Source organism: Chlorocebus sabaeus, chromosome 15, assembly GCF_047675955.1.
Source record: "Chlorocebus sabaeus isolate Y175 chromosome 15, mChlSab1.0.hap1, whole genome shotgun sequence".
Lineage (NCBI taxonomy): Eukaryota > Metazoa > Chordata > Mammalia > Primates > Cercopithecidae > Chlorocebus > Chlorocebus sabaeus.
This window is the reverse complement of record NC_132918.1, coordinates 1,848,068-1,866,299: the sequence shown is the minus strand read 5'-3', so window position 1 is coordinate 1,866,299 and position 18,232 is coordinate 1,848,068. Positions and strand designations below refer to the sequence as shown.

General features: G+C 43.9%; 1 protein-coding gene across 3 annotated transcripts in view; it reads left to right on the top strand.

Moving 5' to 3' along the window:
* The window catches only part of ITGA9 (integrin subunit alpha 9), a 384,455-nt gene that overhangs the window by 220,252 nt on the left and 145,971 nt on the right, over nt 1-18,232 (top strand). For all 3 annotated transcript variants that reach the window (XM_007971773.3, XM_007971776.3, XM_037988454.2), the window contains exon 18: nt 16,829-16,979. In XM_007971773.3, coding sequence (XP_007969964.3) covers nt 16,829-16,979 — 151 coding nt within the window. The remainder of the gene's footprint in view (nt 1-16,828; nt 16,980-18,232) is intronic.

The window sequence follows — 18,232 nt, the reverse complement described above, 5'->3', positions numbered from 1 at the left end:
CATGGAGGCTTCTTCCCATTAGCTTCCTCAGAATACTTTCTTTTCAGGTCTTGCCAAACACCCACCTTTCTCCATTACTATGATAACTATTCTCTATTGCATTTGTCTGCATCTTTTTTTCCCCTTCTCTAGCAAGCATAACAATATATTGCACCCATGCAGAAGGGCGTTTGGCTTTACAGCAAACCTGTGAACCATCTATAGGGCTCCGAGTTTTGTTCCCATTTCGCTGAGGACAGCAGCAAAGGCAGATAAGGGATGTGTCCACAGCACGTCCCAGGCAGAGAGGATAAGCCCCCTGAGCCCTGCATGATCCTGGGAGTGACGTGGGCCAAGCCTAGCCACGCAGCAGAACTCTGTGTTTCTTAGGAGCCCTGGCTCCAGCCCAGCTCAGGCATAAGCACAACCCATGACTCTGGGATGCCCCTCAGTTGTCTTACGAAGTAACTCAGGCCTCGCTGTGGGGTAGAGGCAAGCCCAGCACACAAGTTCTTCCAGGTTGGTGGATTTTATGTGTGTACTTGGAGCCAGAGCATTTCTGGTGCAGAATAGGTAGCTGACAGGCAGGGATTAGAGTCACTTATCTGAGGTTAAAAAAAGTAAATAGCAGAGGCAGGAGAAACACCTGGTGGGAGGCTCGGAGCCTGATATTCTAGCAATTTGACCCATGGCCCCTGACTTTAAATAACCGTTGCAGCTTGGGGAACCTGGCCTGTCTGGGTGGAAACGACTTTTGGAAATTCCTCCTATTACAGAAAGCATCTGATCTGCAGTTTCCTGAATGCGAGGCTCCAGACGTAGGGACCGCCACCCAAGGAACTAACCTTTTTCTCTGTTGGGCAGACTCAAAGCGCTGAGGGGGAAGCTTTTCAGGGTCCACCATACATGAGCAGCAGATAGCTGTCCCCACACATACCATATTTCAGAGACAGCCCCTTCCCTCCTGAGCAGACACTGGCTGACATTTTCCAGCGTCGACTTTCTAGATGGTGAGAGGATGGGGTTGCTTAGAGGGGCAGTGAAGGCAAGACTGAGGCAGTAAACTGTGGCGACCATAGAAGAGTCTGCCCATGTGCTCATAGCGGCCTTCCTCCTGAGACACCCGGGAAGGCTGAGTCTACCTCACAGGTGTGCCTGATAAAATTTTGGGGGGCAATGTTTTCCTTGGCTTCCAAACATAGACATCCGTTGGATGTTTTATGTGGAAGCATCTTTCCAGCAGGCACAATGACATGGCTATTTCCCTTGTGACTGGACTCAAGGAAAGGACCTATCAAGAGAATGTAGCCCTGAATCCCTCCCTTCTCTCAACTTGGAGCAGACCGGGAGCCATGTGTGGTTTCCTCGCTAAGATTTTTGCAGTTTATTCTGTGTGGCTGTGTGTGTTGGTCCCTTGCCACTAATCCTAGACTCACCCATCCCAGCACAGGCTTGTGACTGTGGGCCAAGCCAAATTCTGAAGCAGTGCAGTTGTTTGTTGTCTGAACTCAGTCTTCCCCAACACATACTTTTCTTGTTGTCCTGCACACACCCTCTCATCAGCATCCCTCCCAAGTTTGTTCTGAGCCACCTGATATAACTTCAGGTGAACAAGAAGGCTGCCCCGTGGCTTTCCACGCATGAAAAGCCAAAGGCAGCTGTGTCTTTGCTTTGTCCCCAGTGGTCACTGGCCACGGGTGAGACCTGGATTTCACATGACCTGCCCATAAATCAGTTCACTGCAATTGCAGTGAGAGGGAAGGTACCTTGTAGAAAACCTCTAGATTTTATGAGCTTGTTTCCCTGACTCCATTCCAAAGCCATGGGTGAGACTTGGGTTCAACATGACCTGCCCATAAATCAGTTTGCTGAAATTGCAGTGAGAGGGAAGGTACCACGTAGAGAACCTCTAGATTTTATGAGCTTGCTTCTCTGACTCCATTCCAGGTGATCTTGATCCAAAAATGACAAGGCTGGGTGGATGCCACTGATGTCACACCCAGATCCCTTGCTGTACAGGTGCACTGCTCCCAGCTGCTGTGCTGGCTGCTAGCTGCTCACAGCGGCCCCTCCTTTGGTCTGGAAAGTCACCCTTACCCTGCCTGGGAGGGTGACTTGTTAGCCAATGTCTGGCTGATGTGGGGTGTGGATTAACTCCCTGGTGCAGTTTATGCTGCACAGCTCCCCTTGGCGTCTGGTTGAGGCTAGATTCCCCCTGCGCACACAGCCTTGGTCCACTCCTGCCCCTGTCCCTGCCCCAGCCTGGTTCCCTGGCTTCCCAACCGATCCCTGGATCTCTGCCACAGGCTCTGGCTTCCAGGGAAGGGAGCCTGTCCTGAGATGCGGTAGAACCTCATGTTTTATTTATCTGCTCTTAGATCTCCTGTCCAGGCAGGCTGATTCCTTTTTAGGATTCCAAGTTTCAAAAGGAAATCAAATCCAATGCATTTATCAGACATTAGTGGGAGAGGGAAAAAAAACAGTTGCTCATTGGCTTTTTATTTGCCCTCTTGGAACTGCAGAGGATTTTGTTATTTTTATTTTTAAAAACCAGACTTGTGGAATAAAATGTGGGAGACCACTTCAGGCTGGTCCAGGGGACTTTGTGTCTTCCCCTGAGGCTTCGTTTTTAAAGAGGACTTTCCAGACCCAAGGGAAGGGAAGGGGGGCTCCCTTGAGAGAAATGGGTTTCATGCAAAGTCCTTACTGGTGGGGAACTGAAGACAGGTACAGTCCTTACTGCATAAGGGGACAGGTGATGTTCAGTTGCAATCATAAGCCTTTCTCACCAGGAGCACTGGACTCTCTTTTAAGAAAGTTTTCTGTGATAATGAGATTTGAACTGGAGGAAATGCTGTTCTTTCAGTTAACAGTTGTGTTTTTTTCAAGAAAAGAAAGACAAATTTTAAAACTGTTTTTTGTTTGTTTGTTTGTTTGTTTTTTCCTGGTGCAAAAGAACAATTTCACCTCCTAAGCCAAGAAGGAAACAATTATCATCTAAACCACCAGGCTTAAAGGTGGCTCCTTGTCAGTCCTGAGGTGGCAGGATTGAGGTGAATGAAATCAACCACAGTTTCTAATGTCTTCTTATATGCCTTCAGAAACACCCTGCTCACCTTTCCTCCTGCTGTCCTAGGCTGAGCCTGCCATCCCTCCTTCCCTCTGTCCATCACGGCCTCTCCTTAGGGTCATTGATTCAGTCCCTACCACTCACCTTCCCATATGACAGGTGCTCTTAACCTGGAGTCTATGTCCTCTTGCTGATCTGTGAACCCAGATAAGAAAACAATTGCATTTTGTTTTCACTAACTGCACACTGAAATTTAACATCATATTCAATTATGAATGTAGGAAACAGACTACAGTAATATTACCAGGATCAATGACTCTGTCCCAAATAGAAATCACAGGTATTGTCAAATCAAGTTAGAGTTATTGCAGGTATTTCAAACTACCATTTACATTCATCCCTCCTTCAGAGTTATACTATTAGATTTACTTCCAGATCTTTTTATTTAATAATTTTTTTAAAGCATATTGCTAAACTACACATTTGTGCCCTCCCCTTTCCCGTAGGGCTACCTCACCTCCTGGGAGAAAAGATTCAAAATCTAGGAGATTCATAATTTCAATATATTCCATTGCTTGTGACTATTTATGGCCCCATTTGGTTCCTGAGCTAGAAACAGAAAAGTTATGACCGTGACAGAATTACTTGTCAAGGGACCATGATGACGCTGCTAACCTGGGCTTTCTTGAGCTGTCTGCTCTGCCAGCATTGATGAAATGCACATATACTGCTTGCATTTTCTGTGCAATGGCCAAGTGTAACAGGCAGCGCATGTGTGGCAGATTGTGGCAGCAGGACCTTGCTGGGTCAGGTCATACATCGCGGCACACCAGTGCTGTCTTAGGACATTGGACCTCCGAGCAGCCTGCAGATCTTGGGAATTCCTCTGCCCCCTAAAGTATTCCTTGTCTTTTATCCAGTTGTTACAGTGAGTGAACCTGATTTGTTCCAGATGTCCTAAGATTTAGTGATTCCGGAAACTATTCCTAAAGGCAAGGCTGATGAGGATTTGAATTCCTCTGTTAGCTGGGAACCAGCAGTTCTTTACACAGTTAAACAGATGGGGCAGGAGGAGGGAGACTGAGCTGCCCGAAGGGATGGGGGGCCCTCTGACTGGCTTATTTGCCTTGTTAGAAAGAGGATGACTTTTGAAGCAAATATCGATTCCACCATTGCATGAGTTATTAAAAGAGCCAGAGTTGGGGCCAGAGTCAGCTGGGCAGGGACATGGACATGCTATTTTTTTTTTAAGTAATACATATTTACCTTAATTATCTGAATGTTCTTGCTAGGGAAACCACTATTTTGGCTCAGATCACCTTAGTAAATGCTTTTTTCTTTCTCTCACTTTTTGAGCATAAAACTGGCCCAGGTGGGTACCTATGAGGGAGGTAGAAGTATTTCTGACTTCCTATGAATGAGTTTTTCAAATCAGAAATTCAGTCCCAGGAATGATTTCCCTGACCCACTGTAAATTTTAATTGAGGTGCCTTACAGGGGTGCCCTCTATGATCTCTCTCTGGAGTTAATAACCATATGGATCTGTTTTGCCTGATTAGAAGGGATTTCTAAAGCATGATGAGATGGGGAAGCACAACTCCAAGTACATGGCATAATAACTCATTCCCAGAGGAAGTTAAAACATGTACACATACATATGGAATGTTCTGTTTAATGATATTATTGGTTTATGCAGTATTTGAATATGTAAATATGAATATAAAGCTATGTACAGTTGTGGATTTAAAACAAAAGCAGAACTTAACTAGTGTTGCTGTTTAGATTTTTTTTAAGTGTATTTGAATGCAGACAAGTGTCCAGATAGATGCTAGTGGAAGTCCGAGACAAGCTATGTAAGGGTATCAACCCAGGGTTCCGCTGGAGCTGGGTCAGACTACTACTGGGTTGTGTATCTAGAGAGACCAGGGCAGGACTGCTGGAGGAGAAGCTGAGTGGTGCCGAGGTAGGGCAGTGATATGGTTTGGCTGTGTCCCCACATAAATCTCATCTTGAATTGTAGCTCCCATAATTCCCACATGTTGCGCGAGGGACCCGGTGGGAGGTAAATAAATCATGAGGGCAGGTCTTCCCTGTGCTATTCTTGTGACAGTGAATAAGTCTCACGAGATCTCATGGTTTTATAAAGAGGAGTTCCCCTGCACACACTCTCTTGCCTGCCACCATAAGACGTGACTTTGCTCATTCACCTTCTGCCATGATTGTGAGGCCTCCCCAGCCATGTGGAACTGTGAGTCAATTCTCTTTCCTTTATAAATTACCCAGTCTCAGGTATATCTTTATTAGCAGCATGAGAACAGGCTAATGCAGGCAGGATAGGCACAGCTGGGAAGGAGGCCGGGATCAGATAAGATGGTGAGCTTTGAACAGAGGGAAGCTTGTCATAGGGGATGTTGAACTGGTTGGGATGAGGAGCATCCAGTGGGCTGGAGGAGGTGATTTCGGGCTGAGGCTGTAAACCACAGGGGATTACCTATGTTTATTTGAGGCCAGTTGCAGGATAACCACAGGACAAGACTAGTAGTTGGACAGAAATAACAATTTTTATTATTCTAGAATAGATTAAAATACAAAAATAAAATTAGATTTTGTTTCTCTGATTTATTTAGAATTGAACCTTTTTTGGTACAATATTCTTCTTTAGTATTTCTTGGTGATTTTTTTTTTTACAACAAAAAGTAGAGCAATACCTTTCTTGGTGTTCTTGGTTAGTAAAATAAATCCCTAATATTTGCAACAATCTCTAGAGTCTTCTAAATCAGGAAATTTTAATGACTTTCACAGCAGTGAAAATTGATATTTATATTCTAAATAATTCGATGTTTCAATGAAATCTACAGGAATCCAAAACAACAGGCAGTCACTAACTAAAATGGGACAGCAAGACAAAAATAGTTTCCTATCCCTGTAGGAAACAGAAATCTCGGAGTTTTCACTGCATGAAAACCGACTCCATTTTAGTACCTTGTTACACTTCAGGCTTTCCCTGTCCAGGGAAATGGGAGAATGGTTCAGTGAGTGAGGTCTGTCATTGGCTAGAGACCACATCAGTTAATCTGAATATCTCTGAATTACAGGGGCCCAGGCTCCTTCTGGAAAGAGCCTGGAGAAACCATACCCAACCCTTGGGATCCACATTCTGCTCACTTTCCTTCTTGCGCACCTGTCACAAGGAGGCACCCCCAGGTGCCATAGTCTCAATTTCTACAACCTATTCCAAGCTGAGAGTAATGGACTGAGAATCTGAAAACATGACACATCAATCCATTCCCCACCTTTCCCCTGCGGGACTCAAAAAAACAACATTTCCCAGGCTCCCTTGCAGATAGACTTCTTGTGAAGTTCAGCCAATGGGATCACTGGTGTGAGATTGGAGAAAGGGAGTAGGAGAAAAGTCAGGGTGTTTCTCCCCAACTCCAGTCACTTCAAGCAGCATCTCTGGCAGTAGCTACTTCTCCTCCACAGTCTTAGCTCCCTCTTGGCAGTCCCAGTCCCAGTCGTAATCACAACACCTCCTCTCCCGGTCCCTCCAACTCTAAGGGTGTCAGCAGTTGCTTCTGATCTCAGCTTTTCCTCATCTTACCTTGTTTGCTCTTCTGGTTCTTCTCACACCTTTGTACCTGGTTCCCCATTTTAATCCCTTCTATGAACTACTTGGCCTGGGTTCTGCTTTCCTGTCTGGACTCTGACTAATACACAGTGGGTTTGAATCCTGGTACTGCCACTAGTTACTAAGTAAGTTATAAAGTGGCCTACCTTATTTAGTCCTCAGTGTCTTTGCAAAACGGGAGGAGGTTGGTCTGTAATGGATTCTGAGATCCCTTGAAGCTTTGAAAATCCATGAGTCTCTAAACTTTGATCTCATAATACATATTCATGAAATGGCTACATTTTTCTAGCTCCATTACGGAGATTGTTTTTTATTATTTGCTTTCCAGGACATGGTCTTAGCCTTCATAATACTGTTTGTTTACAGATTTCGTGATTTACCCCGGCATCATTCCACTAAAGGCTGATGTTGGCGGCATTATGCTTCGGAGGCATAGAAATGTTGTGGTTTTGAGCATGGGCTTTTAGATTGTTTGGCATAGATCACTAAAGAACAGTTACCTGTGTCATGAAGGAGAGGCCCCCAGACTGGCACTTCGAATGCAAATTCTTCTGTAACAAATCCAGGAGACTTTGGAATAACTCTCAGATGCAGCAGTAGACTTGACTGTAAAAGCTCCCAGCCCATAGAGGTGAGCAGAGGCTGAGGAGTAAACACCTTATCAGCATTCTGGGAGAAAATAGCATGAACGCTGTTGTACCTTGGAGGTACAATAGCAGCTGCCTGCCTAGGTGGGGAAGCTGAGAGCAGCGTCTTACAGGAGTGCATGCCCTGTAGACAGAGGCTCAGGAACTTGTGCTTCCTGACATGTATATCTTCTTGAATTGGTCCCTAGTGAGTCTATCCAAAGTGAATTGCACTGGGGAAACTCAGAAATATACACCCCTCAGACTCAACAAGGGTGGTATCTTGTGTGTTTCCTTTAAGTTGTACCCGTTTGTGGCAGGGGCAGTGTTTAAAATAGTTAAGAGCCTGCACAGCATGAGCACACCTATCTTTGAGAACAGTTGCCAGCCATGGAGAACTGGTACAGCTCCCCTGGTACAACCCACTGATGGCCAGTCTGGGGCCAGGGGTGTCTTTGGTCATCCGCACCCACATTTGGCAGGACTATGAGGTCTGGGACTTGAACCACATCAGTAGAAATTGAGACTATGGCACCTGGGGTGCCTCCTTGTGACAGGTGCGCAAGAAGGAAAGTGAGCAGAATGTGGATCCCAAGGGTTGGGTATGGTTTCTCCAGGCTCTTTCCAGAAGGAGCCTGGGCCCCTGTAATTCAGAGATATTCAGATTAACTGATGTGGTCTCTAGCCAATGACAGACCTCACTCACTGGACCATTCTCCCATTCAGAAAGCTGACATAGGATCCTGTAGCAGGAATGATCAGTGCTGGCTGCATCCCTTTTATATTTATGTGCTATGCTGGTATGCAGCTACCAGTAACTATATCTCTTTGCATTTTCTGCCTACCAAGTATCTTGCCAGAGGTACTGGGAGTAGATGTGCAGCTCCTCGCCTCTGCAGTAGCCCTCAACAAATGACTGACTAGAGTGGGCACATAAATATTCCCTCATCCCACCAATGGGATAACTCTGTTCTGCTCATGTGTTGCACAGTTTCCCAGAGCTCCCCAGCGACATTAAGTTCCAGGTGCTCAGGGAGCTGACTGGCTTGATGTTACTGCCTTTGCTGGTTGCCTGTCCTTCTGTGTCTCACTCTATGCCTTCCCTACTTGTGTTTTATGGAACCACTTCTGGAATAAACAACTTGCTTTCAAACCTGTTTCCAGCTCTGCATCTGGGGGAGCCTGCACTGACATTCTTTATTCCCTAGATCTGTGTGGCTTGCTACTTTTTTTCCCACCATGTCACAGGTAATGAATGAGGTTCATTTGTACAACATACAACTTTGGACATCAGATTTTGGTGAAACTCAAAATTACTTGGTGAAAAAGAAAAGCGCACATATGTTATGCTTTTTTTTTTTTTAACATTTCATAATATTCACTAAAGCATTTTATAAGCAAGTGAGTTGTAGGAGCTAAATATGATCAATTTTTTAAAACTACCTTTTTTTTTTTTTTTTTTTTTTGAGACAGTGTCTCGCTCTTTCGCCAGACTGGAGTGCAGTGGTGCGATCTCGGCTCACTGCAACCTCTGCCTCCCAGGTTCCAGCCATTCTCCTGCCTCAACTTCCCAAGTAGCTGGGACTACAGGTGTGCGCCACCATGCCCAGCTAATTTTTGTATTTTTAGTAGTGACGGGGTTTCACCGTGTTGGCCAGGATGGCCTCAATCTCTTGATCTCATGATCCACCCGCTTCAGCCTCCCAAAGTGCTGGGATTACAGGCATGAGCCACCACGCCCAGCCCAAAACTATTTACTTTTATTTTTACTCAAATTTATTTACCCTGGACCTCTTCTTCACAAGTAGTAACACAAGCAAGTGCGTATCATTAAAGATTTATCACAAATCAACCATATTATACTGTAAGTAGAGCGAAACTGGTGAAACAAATTTTATTCAATGCAGTATATCCCAAAAGTGATTATTTGAGCATATAATCAATATTAAAACAGCTGTGGAGATTTTTACATCTTTGTGTGTGTGCTGTCTTTGAAAACTCATGTGTATTTTAAACTTAATTCAGACCAGCCACATTTTAAGTGCTCAAATGCCACATGTGGTACTGGTCTAGAACATGAACTTCAGAGTTGTCCCACTCAATAGGCAAGGGAGCTGGGGTAATTACACACCAGTTCCCATCAGTCATTGAGGGCTGCTGCAGAGCATGTCAGAAGCTTAATTCTTAGGCACTTTCCTGGCCTGCAGAGGAAAGCCCTCTGACAAAGAGATTGGGATACTGACTAGATAGAACTGCAGCCTGTGCAGGTTACAGTGATAAGACTCAGGTGGAACCACTAATAGCCGACTACATTTTTTAATATCTTCACTTTGGTGCCTTATTATTGTCAAATTACTTGCAATAATATATCTTAAGTTGGCCACTCAAGAAAACTTGGTTAAATTCACTGGCCTAGAAGATCAACATCAAATCTTTGTCTTCAAGATCTAAGAGAATCTGGATGTGCTCTACACATATCTACTTGCCTCTAAGAATGTCCTTCTCCTGCCCCTTTCCATGTTATTTCTGCCCACCTTCATCCTCTGATCATGTTTATTTTTCTCTCTGGCTGGAATATACTCCCTGTTTTTCTGCCCATTCATAGGCAGAGCATTTTACAAGCAAGTGACTTTTAGGATCATTCTTTCAGATGTGGTCAATTGCTACCTGTCTCCGGAAGCTTCGTGTAATAACTTCAGTCAACAGTGATTTCTTTCCCCTGAGTTTCTCTTGCCCCTTGATCTTACCTGTTCCTTTGGCGGGTCTTACCAAATTCATGGTTTATTTCCTGGGTAATTCATTTACCAGCATACATTCAGGAGGTGCCTGACAGTCCTCACTTATTCCCTGTAGCTTAATTAACACCGTCCCTTAATTATTGATGTTATAATCAATTTATTTGGTATTTTGTGCTTGTATCCCTCATAGAAAGACATCAGATAAGCAATTTTGGTTTTTTGGTTTACTCATGTTTGTAATTTTAAACTCTGAAAATTAAAAACCTTTGATAGCTGTCAACAAAGTACCCAGAAAGAAGGTTGCCCACAAGAGTGGCTAAAGACATCTAGAGTCATCTCAAATGCCTCCACAAATTTCAAAGAAAATTGTCAAGAGAAAAATTAAGCACCTCGGTAGCATTTGGAAAGAGATGATACCTTATATTCTAAATATTCTCCCAGTATTCTAAAATATTCTAAATGCTAAGAAAAATAAACACAATTTTATTTATAATGTTATAGCCAAGTAAGTTTCATGTACATTGTATACTATTTAATTGCATTTTTATATGCTTTAAGAGCAATGGGAAAGGCAAAGGAGTACTGGACCAGGGGTTAGAGCTCTGCCCTTGTCTGCTGAGTGACCTTGAGAAAGTCACTTACCTGTCTGCCTTTATCTGCAAAATGGTGACCCAAATGAGCCCCTTTCCAGCTGTCAAATTCCATGTCTGATTTTATGATGTCTGCCCTTTTTAAGAATGGGAAGCATTGTTTGTGATTTCACATTGCAAGGGCTATTTACATGTGTGCTTTGCATTATTGATTTTATGATACATTGTTGAGAGTATCTGATTTTTTGGAAGCTGAATCCTTGCTAAGGACATGCTGCCCCCAGTTGTGATATTGCTCCTAGGAAGAATACAGTCTGCTTCACAATGTCCTTTTTGGTATGATTTCCATGACTGAGAAAACTGGGGATTGTATGTGTAGTACATCTGGTTTATCCACTTGTCTGTCCATGGACACTTTGGATTGTGTCTACCCTTGGCTACTGTGAATAGTGCTGCTATGAACATGGGGGAACGAATGTCTCTTTGAGTTCCTGCTTTCAGTTCATTGGGTAATATACCCAAAAGTACAATTTTGGTGTTATATGACAATTCTACGTTTAATTATTTTGAGAAATATTCGTATTGTTTTCCAAGCAGCCGCTCGATTTTACATTCCTACCAACAGTGCCCAAAGGTTTCAATTTCTCCACATTCTTGACAATTCTTATCTTCTGTTTTTTTGGTAGTTGCCATCCTAAGAGGCATGAGGTGGGAAAAGTGGTTTTTAAAATTAACAGATGGATAAACAACTGGGAGAAATAAGAGAAGGAGGGAAGGATGGATGGACAGACTTGGCTGCTCTACACTATTATTCTAGTCATCATTGTCAAATATAGTTGTGGGTGATAGATACAATACCAATAATGATAATGATGGTGTAATGAGAAGTTTTTTAGTGCAAATAGTTGGATGCATTTGATTAACACTTGTGCTAGCCTTTACTCAGGCTAGATTTATGATGGCAGCAAAAGAAAAGGTCATGGTTTTTATGTCTGAGACTTAAGGAAAATCTAAATTATCCAATAGAAAATTATTAAGCATCATCCAAAAAATTATCTGGATAGAAGGGGAAAATTTTGCTTTAGTGGCCTTAGTGATTCAGCACATGTGGTTGATATGGAAATGTATTGCATTTACCTAACAAGGAACTTTGAATGGTAATCCTAATGTACAGTGATGAATGAGGGCAGAGAACAAGTTCTACAGAGATTTTCTGGCTTGACACAGCTGCCAAGATGTCATCAGTAACATCAGCCATTGAGTATAGTGAATGAATTGGTGCTAAACTTAAGTGCAAACCCAATAACACAGTCAAAAAAATCCGACTGCTATGAGATGTACTTGGGTAGGATTTTTAAAAACAAATGAGCAATATATTTCCAGCAGGCTATATACATGCTATAAGGTAAGCTTTATAGAAACAGTACACTTTGTATCTTATGTTGACTACTAATAAGGATTTTCATATAAAAGCACAGCAAAGCGATCCATGTACAGAGTAATATAACCCACTTAAAAGACTGCACAAGCAAATTAAAATTAATGGGGAAATTTCTCAGGGAATAAAATTTCTTGAAGATTAGAAACACTGTTCCTCAATAAATAAGCACCCCTGCAGTGTTTAGCACAAAAACTCTATGCTTGATCGTTTTACTATTTCAGCAGGACTGTAAGAGAGGTTGGTCTTTGTGGAGTCCTGTTTCTTTCAGGTGTTAGTAAACTTTCTTGCCAAAGCCCTTCCTGACTGAGATGGAGATGATATTAGAGCCATAGCTGGGACAACCTTCCTGCCAAAGGAGGTGTGCTGCTAGTTGCAGCTCAGACCCTACATGACTGGGTGACCTCAGTTGGGTGGGTTCCCCTTTCTGGGGCTCAACTTCTTCATCTGTAAAATGTGAAGGGGGAGCTAATGATCTGTTGTGGGGATGTCATGGATATTCATTCATTCAAGTGTTCACTGAACACCTGCTAGGAGAGACCAGCCTCTCTGACAGTCCTGCTGAAAGGTGGAAACAATCAGGCACAGGGTTTTTATGCTGAACATTCCACGATGCTTAGTTATTTATTGAAGAAGAATCTCTCTGATATTCAGGGAACTTTATTCCCTGAGAAATTTTGTGCCAGGCACAACTCTGTCACTAGGAGTTCAATGATAAGCAAAGTCAGAGAAGGGTCCTGCCCCCGGTGTTTAGATTCTAATGAGGGATAGACAGTCCTTAACCAAAATAGCCCCACAAACAAATGCGTAATCACAACTTCAATAAGTGCCATGAAGGGTTGATGGAGCACAGGGGATGGGGAGGGCTCATAATGGGAGGATTTATTTCACCCAGGCAGGGAGATCAGGAAGGACCTCCTGGGGACATGATAGTCAGGGGGCTGGAGAAATGTGGGTTTTGGTGAAGAGGAACGAGTTTTGAAGGGATAGGAGATGCTGGGTTCTGATACCAGCACAGCATCTTCTCTCTCTGCATCTCAATTTCCTCATTTCTCAAATATGGGCCTGACATCAAGACCCTTTCACAGTGTTGTGAGGTTTCAGAAGGATGACATATTTGACAACACCCAATATCATGCTGGCACATCACATTTTCGTTTCATTTCTAAAAATAACTTTGGAAGCAGAGATGTGTTGTTTTAGTCAAAGATTTTTTTTAGCTTTGGAGAAAGAATGAAACCCCAGCTTTGAGGCTCCTTTAAAAAAAATCTGAGCTCACATTCTGCCCTGGAAGTTGCCTGGCTGCTTCCCTTAATCACAGAGCCATGTTTGAATCACTTGACATTGAAATCCCGGGAATGACTTTGGTGTGTGATTAAGTGACAGAGGCCCAAGGTTTGGGGATTGGCAGAAGTTTAGATGTCCCTGGCTTGATCCCTTGCCCTTTATATACAAGGAAAGGAGACTGATCACATGAACAACTAAACTGGAATGAAAAGGCAGCCCCTCCTCCATGGTCCTGAGCTCGTCTATACTGTCTCCCTGCCAGACATTCCATGGAAACCTTGGACACTGTCTGATGTCAGGGATACTTGTGAATGCCTGTCCACTTCCTTCTTGAGATAAAGCTAGGTTAGCGCTCTCTCATAACTCAAGCCTGAGGTTTATTCTTTTAATCTTCCAAAAACAAACAGAGGGACAGAAATAACCTATCCACTGTTTAAGATTAAAATGGCCAACAATAATAAATAATTGCCACAATAGCTTGAGATCAGGGTCTTAATTTATTGGAGGCCATTCAAGAATTTGCAACTCTTAAGTTAATTTTTCACATCTTGTTTGGATCCTCAGAGCCCGTGCTTCCAAAGCAAGGCCATCATATTTCTCATTGCACATGTTATTCTTGTTGATGTGCCAGACATGCAGGAGAGTGAGGTCCTCTCTTCACGGATGGGTAATGAAGATTCTACCCCCCAGAAATTAGTATTTCAAAGTATTTTCGCCTATGGAGATTTTGAATAGTTCTCTTCTTTTGCATGGTATATTAGCTGTATTAATGGTTGCAAACAACAAAAACATATGCTGGCTAATTCAAGCAGAAAAGGAATTTATTAAAAGGATGTGGGGTGGTTCAGAGCATAGACAAGAAGGCTGGGGAACCAACACAGACAGGAAACAGAAGAGGCAAGACTCAGCCCAGGGTTCCACCTCTGGGCTCTCTACTGCTCTGTAGCTACTTCAGATGATCCCTGGTGTCTCTGTGCAACCCTCAAAATTTGTAGCCCTGGGTGGGAGCATCTGTTACCACATCACTGCCACTTGATCACCTTTAGATCACATGATTTCACTTAGGCAAGTACCCACACCCTAGTCATCAAGAAGAGAGGAAAGAGAGAATCTGTCCCCTTTCTGCTAATGTGCCCCTCCCACTTATCTTGAGATTCTCCCAAAACGATAGGATGTCAGGATGCTGAGTGGCCAAAAATAACAACCGTTCATTATACAAACCCTTGTACCCTTAATTACGTCTTCCATTAACTGGTTGTCCAATTAAAACTGGCCACTCACATGGATTTATTTTGTTCAAAGGTCACATCACTTAATAACCATCAGTCTCTCATGCATCTTCATCCTTGTCACCTTCAGCCTCAGCCGTATCAATGTTCTCATCCTCACCCCGTTCACTCACCCCTCTCCTGGGCCCCCATTTCCCTCCATCTCCTCACACCTCAAACATTCACCTCTTTCTCCTCCAACTCCCAGTCTTTGATCCTACTTCTATTTCACTGCAAAAGAGAAGCAATCACAGAGGAATTCCTGCATGTTCCTACTACCCATCTATTAATGCATCTTCAGCTCACCTCCAGCCAGGCGAGAACAGCCCTTCCAGTCGTTCATCAGACCCCAACAATTGTCTCCTGTCATGTTTTCATTAATTGTTCCTTCTCTAATGTATCATTCCCATTAGCGTGCACTTACACTATGGTAATTCCCATCTTAATAAAAAAGAGCCAAAAAGCTCCCTGGAGCCCACTTCCCCGACCAGCTACCATCCAACTTCTCTGTTCCCCTTTAGAGAAAAACTCCTCCAAATAGTTGTCTGTCCTCATTGCGTCCATTTGTTCTCCTCCTACATCTCTGAAACTCTCTCAAGTCAGGCTTTCCTCCCATCACACCACTTCAGCAGTTCTTATCAAGGTCACCAGTGACCTCCAGAAGGCTGATTCCAATGGCCAGTTCTAATTATTCCCATTGTTGTGACCTGTCTGCCACATTGGACAAAATTGATCCTTCCTTTCTTGAGCTTGTCCTCTGTGACCATGTGGATGCCTTCTCTCTCAATTTTCCTCTTCCTGCCCTAGCCATGCTTTTCCAGTCTTGTTCGCTGATACCTCCTCATCTTCAAATTGTAAATGTGAGTCCTCATCTCTATCTATACTCATTTCCTAGTGATCGTATCTAGTCTGTCCCAAATGTATCTCTAGCCCAGAATCCTCCTTCAACTCCGGACTCATGTATCCACCTGCCTTAATATCCCCTTTAAAATCCAATAGGCATTTGGGTTTTCTCTGCTGAACCTTCTCGACCCAGTCTTTCCCATCTCAATAAATGACAACTTTTCTCTGCTAGTTATTGAATCCAAAATCCTTGGAGCAGTCCTTGACTCCTCTTTTCCTAACACCCTTCATCCAGTCCATGAGGAAAATCTGTTGGCATGACCTTTGAAATGTGTCCAGAATATGACCCCATCTCACCACCCCCTTGGCTGCCACCACCCTGGCCTTCACATTCATCTTCTCACACCTGGATTGTCACAAGAGCCTCCTACCCAGGCCCCCTGTTCCTTTCCTGGCCACTCCACAGACCGTTCACATCACAGCCAGTGCGAGCTTCCTTTAAACATGAACAGCCAGTCACACTGCTGCTCTGCTCAGAGTCCTGAAGGGGCTTCCAAGGGTCAAACCAAGGTCCCCATGCTGGCCCACAAGGCCCTGTGGGATCTGCTGCCTCAACTCCCTTGGCCCCTGTGAGCTCATTCCTTCCTGCTCTCTTTATCACTCCTTTCCAGCTGCACTGACCTCCTTGCTGTTACCTGCATGTGCCAGGCACACACCCACCTCAGGGACTTCTCCTTTGCTAGTCCCCTCGTACCTGTGTTTCTTGCTCCCCTTCTTTCTTTGGGTTTGTACTGAAAGGTCACCTCATCAGTGAGGCTTCCCTGATCACCTTATTGTAAATTGCACCCCATCTCCCTTGCAAGTCTGGCACATTCTATCCTCCTTACCCTTTGTAAGTTTTCTCCACAGCTCTTATCACAATCTGACACACATATTTCCTTCTTTTTGTGTGTGTTTTCTCTCTCCCTGAAGCGACAAGGACTCTGTTTTCTTTGCTGCTTCTTCCCTAGCACAGAGTAGTGGCTGGCACGTGGTAGGCACTCAAAAATAACCGAATGAATTCATGTACAAATGAATCCCACGCTTAGGTTATTAAATGCCTTATAGTTTTTATACAGGATTTCCTGTGAGCCTCTAAACAGTCTAGTGAGTTAGGCAAGGCAGAACCCTGTGCTTTACATGAGGAAGCTGAGGCCCTAGAGCTAACTGATTGCCCAAGGACCCATGGCTGGTTAATGGGGCTCCTGGAACTTGTTGTTGCAATCTCAGTTTCTGCCCCCCACCTTCAGCTACCCCCTGTGCCTCATGTTATATTAGTGTAGACCTCAGGGCATTCATTGCTGTCTTATTTTTCATTACAGTATGGATGAGAAAACCCTGTATCTAGCTTTGGGGGCTGTGAAGAACATCTCCCTAAACATCTCTATCTCCAACCTCGGGGATGATGCCTATGACGCCAACGTGTCCTTCAACGTTTCCCGGGAGCTCTTCTTCATCAACATGTGGCAGAAGGTAAGGAGGGCATCCTTGTAAAGAGCGGTTGTTCCATCTGGTACACTTGCCGGCTTTCATTATAGCCTGTAATAGGCAATGATGCTTTCTGTGGACTATCATTTAGAATGATTAGAACTTTTTTCGTCCTGGACTTAGAAAATATGTTGGTATAGCCATAAATACCCTTAGAAATATGTTGGTATACTTGTAAATACCCATAGAGTGCCAGAGAAGTGTCTGTAGTTATATAGTCTCCCATCCCTTCTCTCTTGTGGAATCCTCTCCCTATGGTTTTACATCTGGCCCCTTCTTGGAGATGGTACAGTTGCTGCCTCCAGCAAACACATGTTCTAGAGAACTCCAGTTTTAGGTCAGTAGTTGTGAAAGTAAGGGCAGATCACTGCTTGTTGTGCTAGGTATTATATATGATGTACTTGATGTTTCTACTAGAGGGTCACTGCTTTGGCCTGTGTTTTGGATTATTATTTATTTTTTATTTTTATTTTTGGAGATAAGTCTCGCTCTGTCACCCAGGCTGGAGTGCAGTGCCACAATCTCGGCTCACTGCAACCTCCACCTCCTGAGTTCAAGTGATCCTCCCACCTCAGCCTCCCAATGAGCTGGGACTACAGGTGTGCGCCTGGCTAATTTTTTTATTTTTTGGTAGAGACAGGGTTTTGCCATGTTGTCCAGGCTGTTCTTGAAATCCTGACCTTAAGTGATCCTCCTGCCTCAGCCTCCTGAAGTGCTGGGATTACAGGTGTGACCCACCGCCCCAGCCTTCCTAACATATTTGAATGAATTGAGGTAGTTAAATTATTTCCACAAATTGAGTGAGTTTTTTTAGAGTGAATTAATTTGAAGTGAAGTTTATATAGTGTGACTCAAAGGTACAGTGCTGGTATTCTCCCCTACCCGTAATCACCCCGAGTGTACTACCTCTCAGAGGAAGTGGAACAGGCTTCCCTGTAGACAACAAGGGGGAACAAGTAGACAAAGGTCGACACCGTTCTACCCAGCGCTGCTCTAACTGTTGATAGCTGTTCAGCTGGGACTGCTTGCAGCTTTTTAATATTTACAGCCTTGAACAGGGGTGCCTTGTTCTTTATGTTAAAATGGAACCACAATCACTTTCTGCGGAAAACCTTCACTCTACCCACTGATGAGCACTGGGCATACATTGAGCAGGTCAATGGCATTTGTTCAGGCACATATTCTGTGGGCTCAATAGTGTTGACAGGATTGTGCCAAGCCTGCCCAGCTTAGGGGAC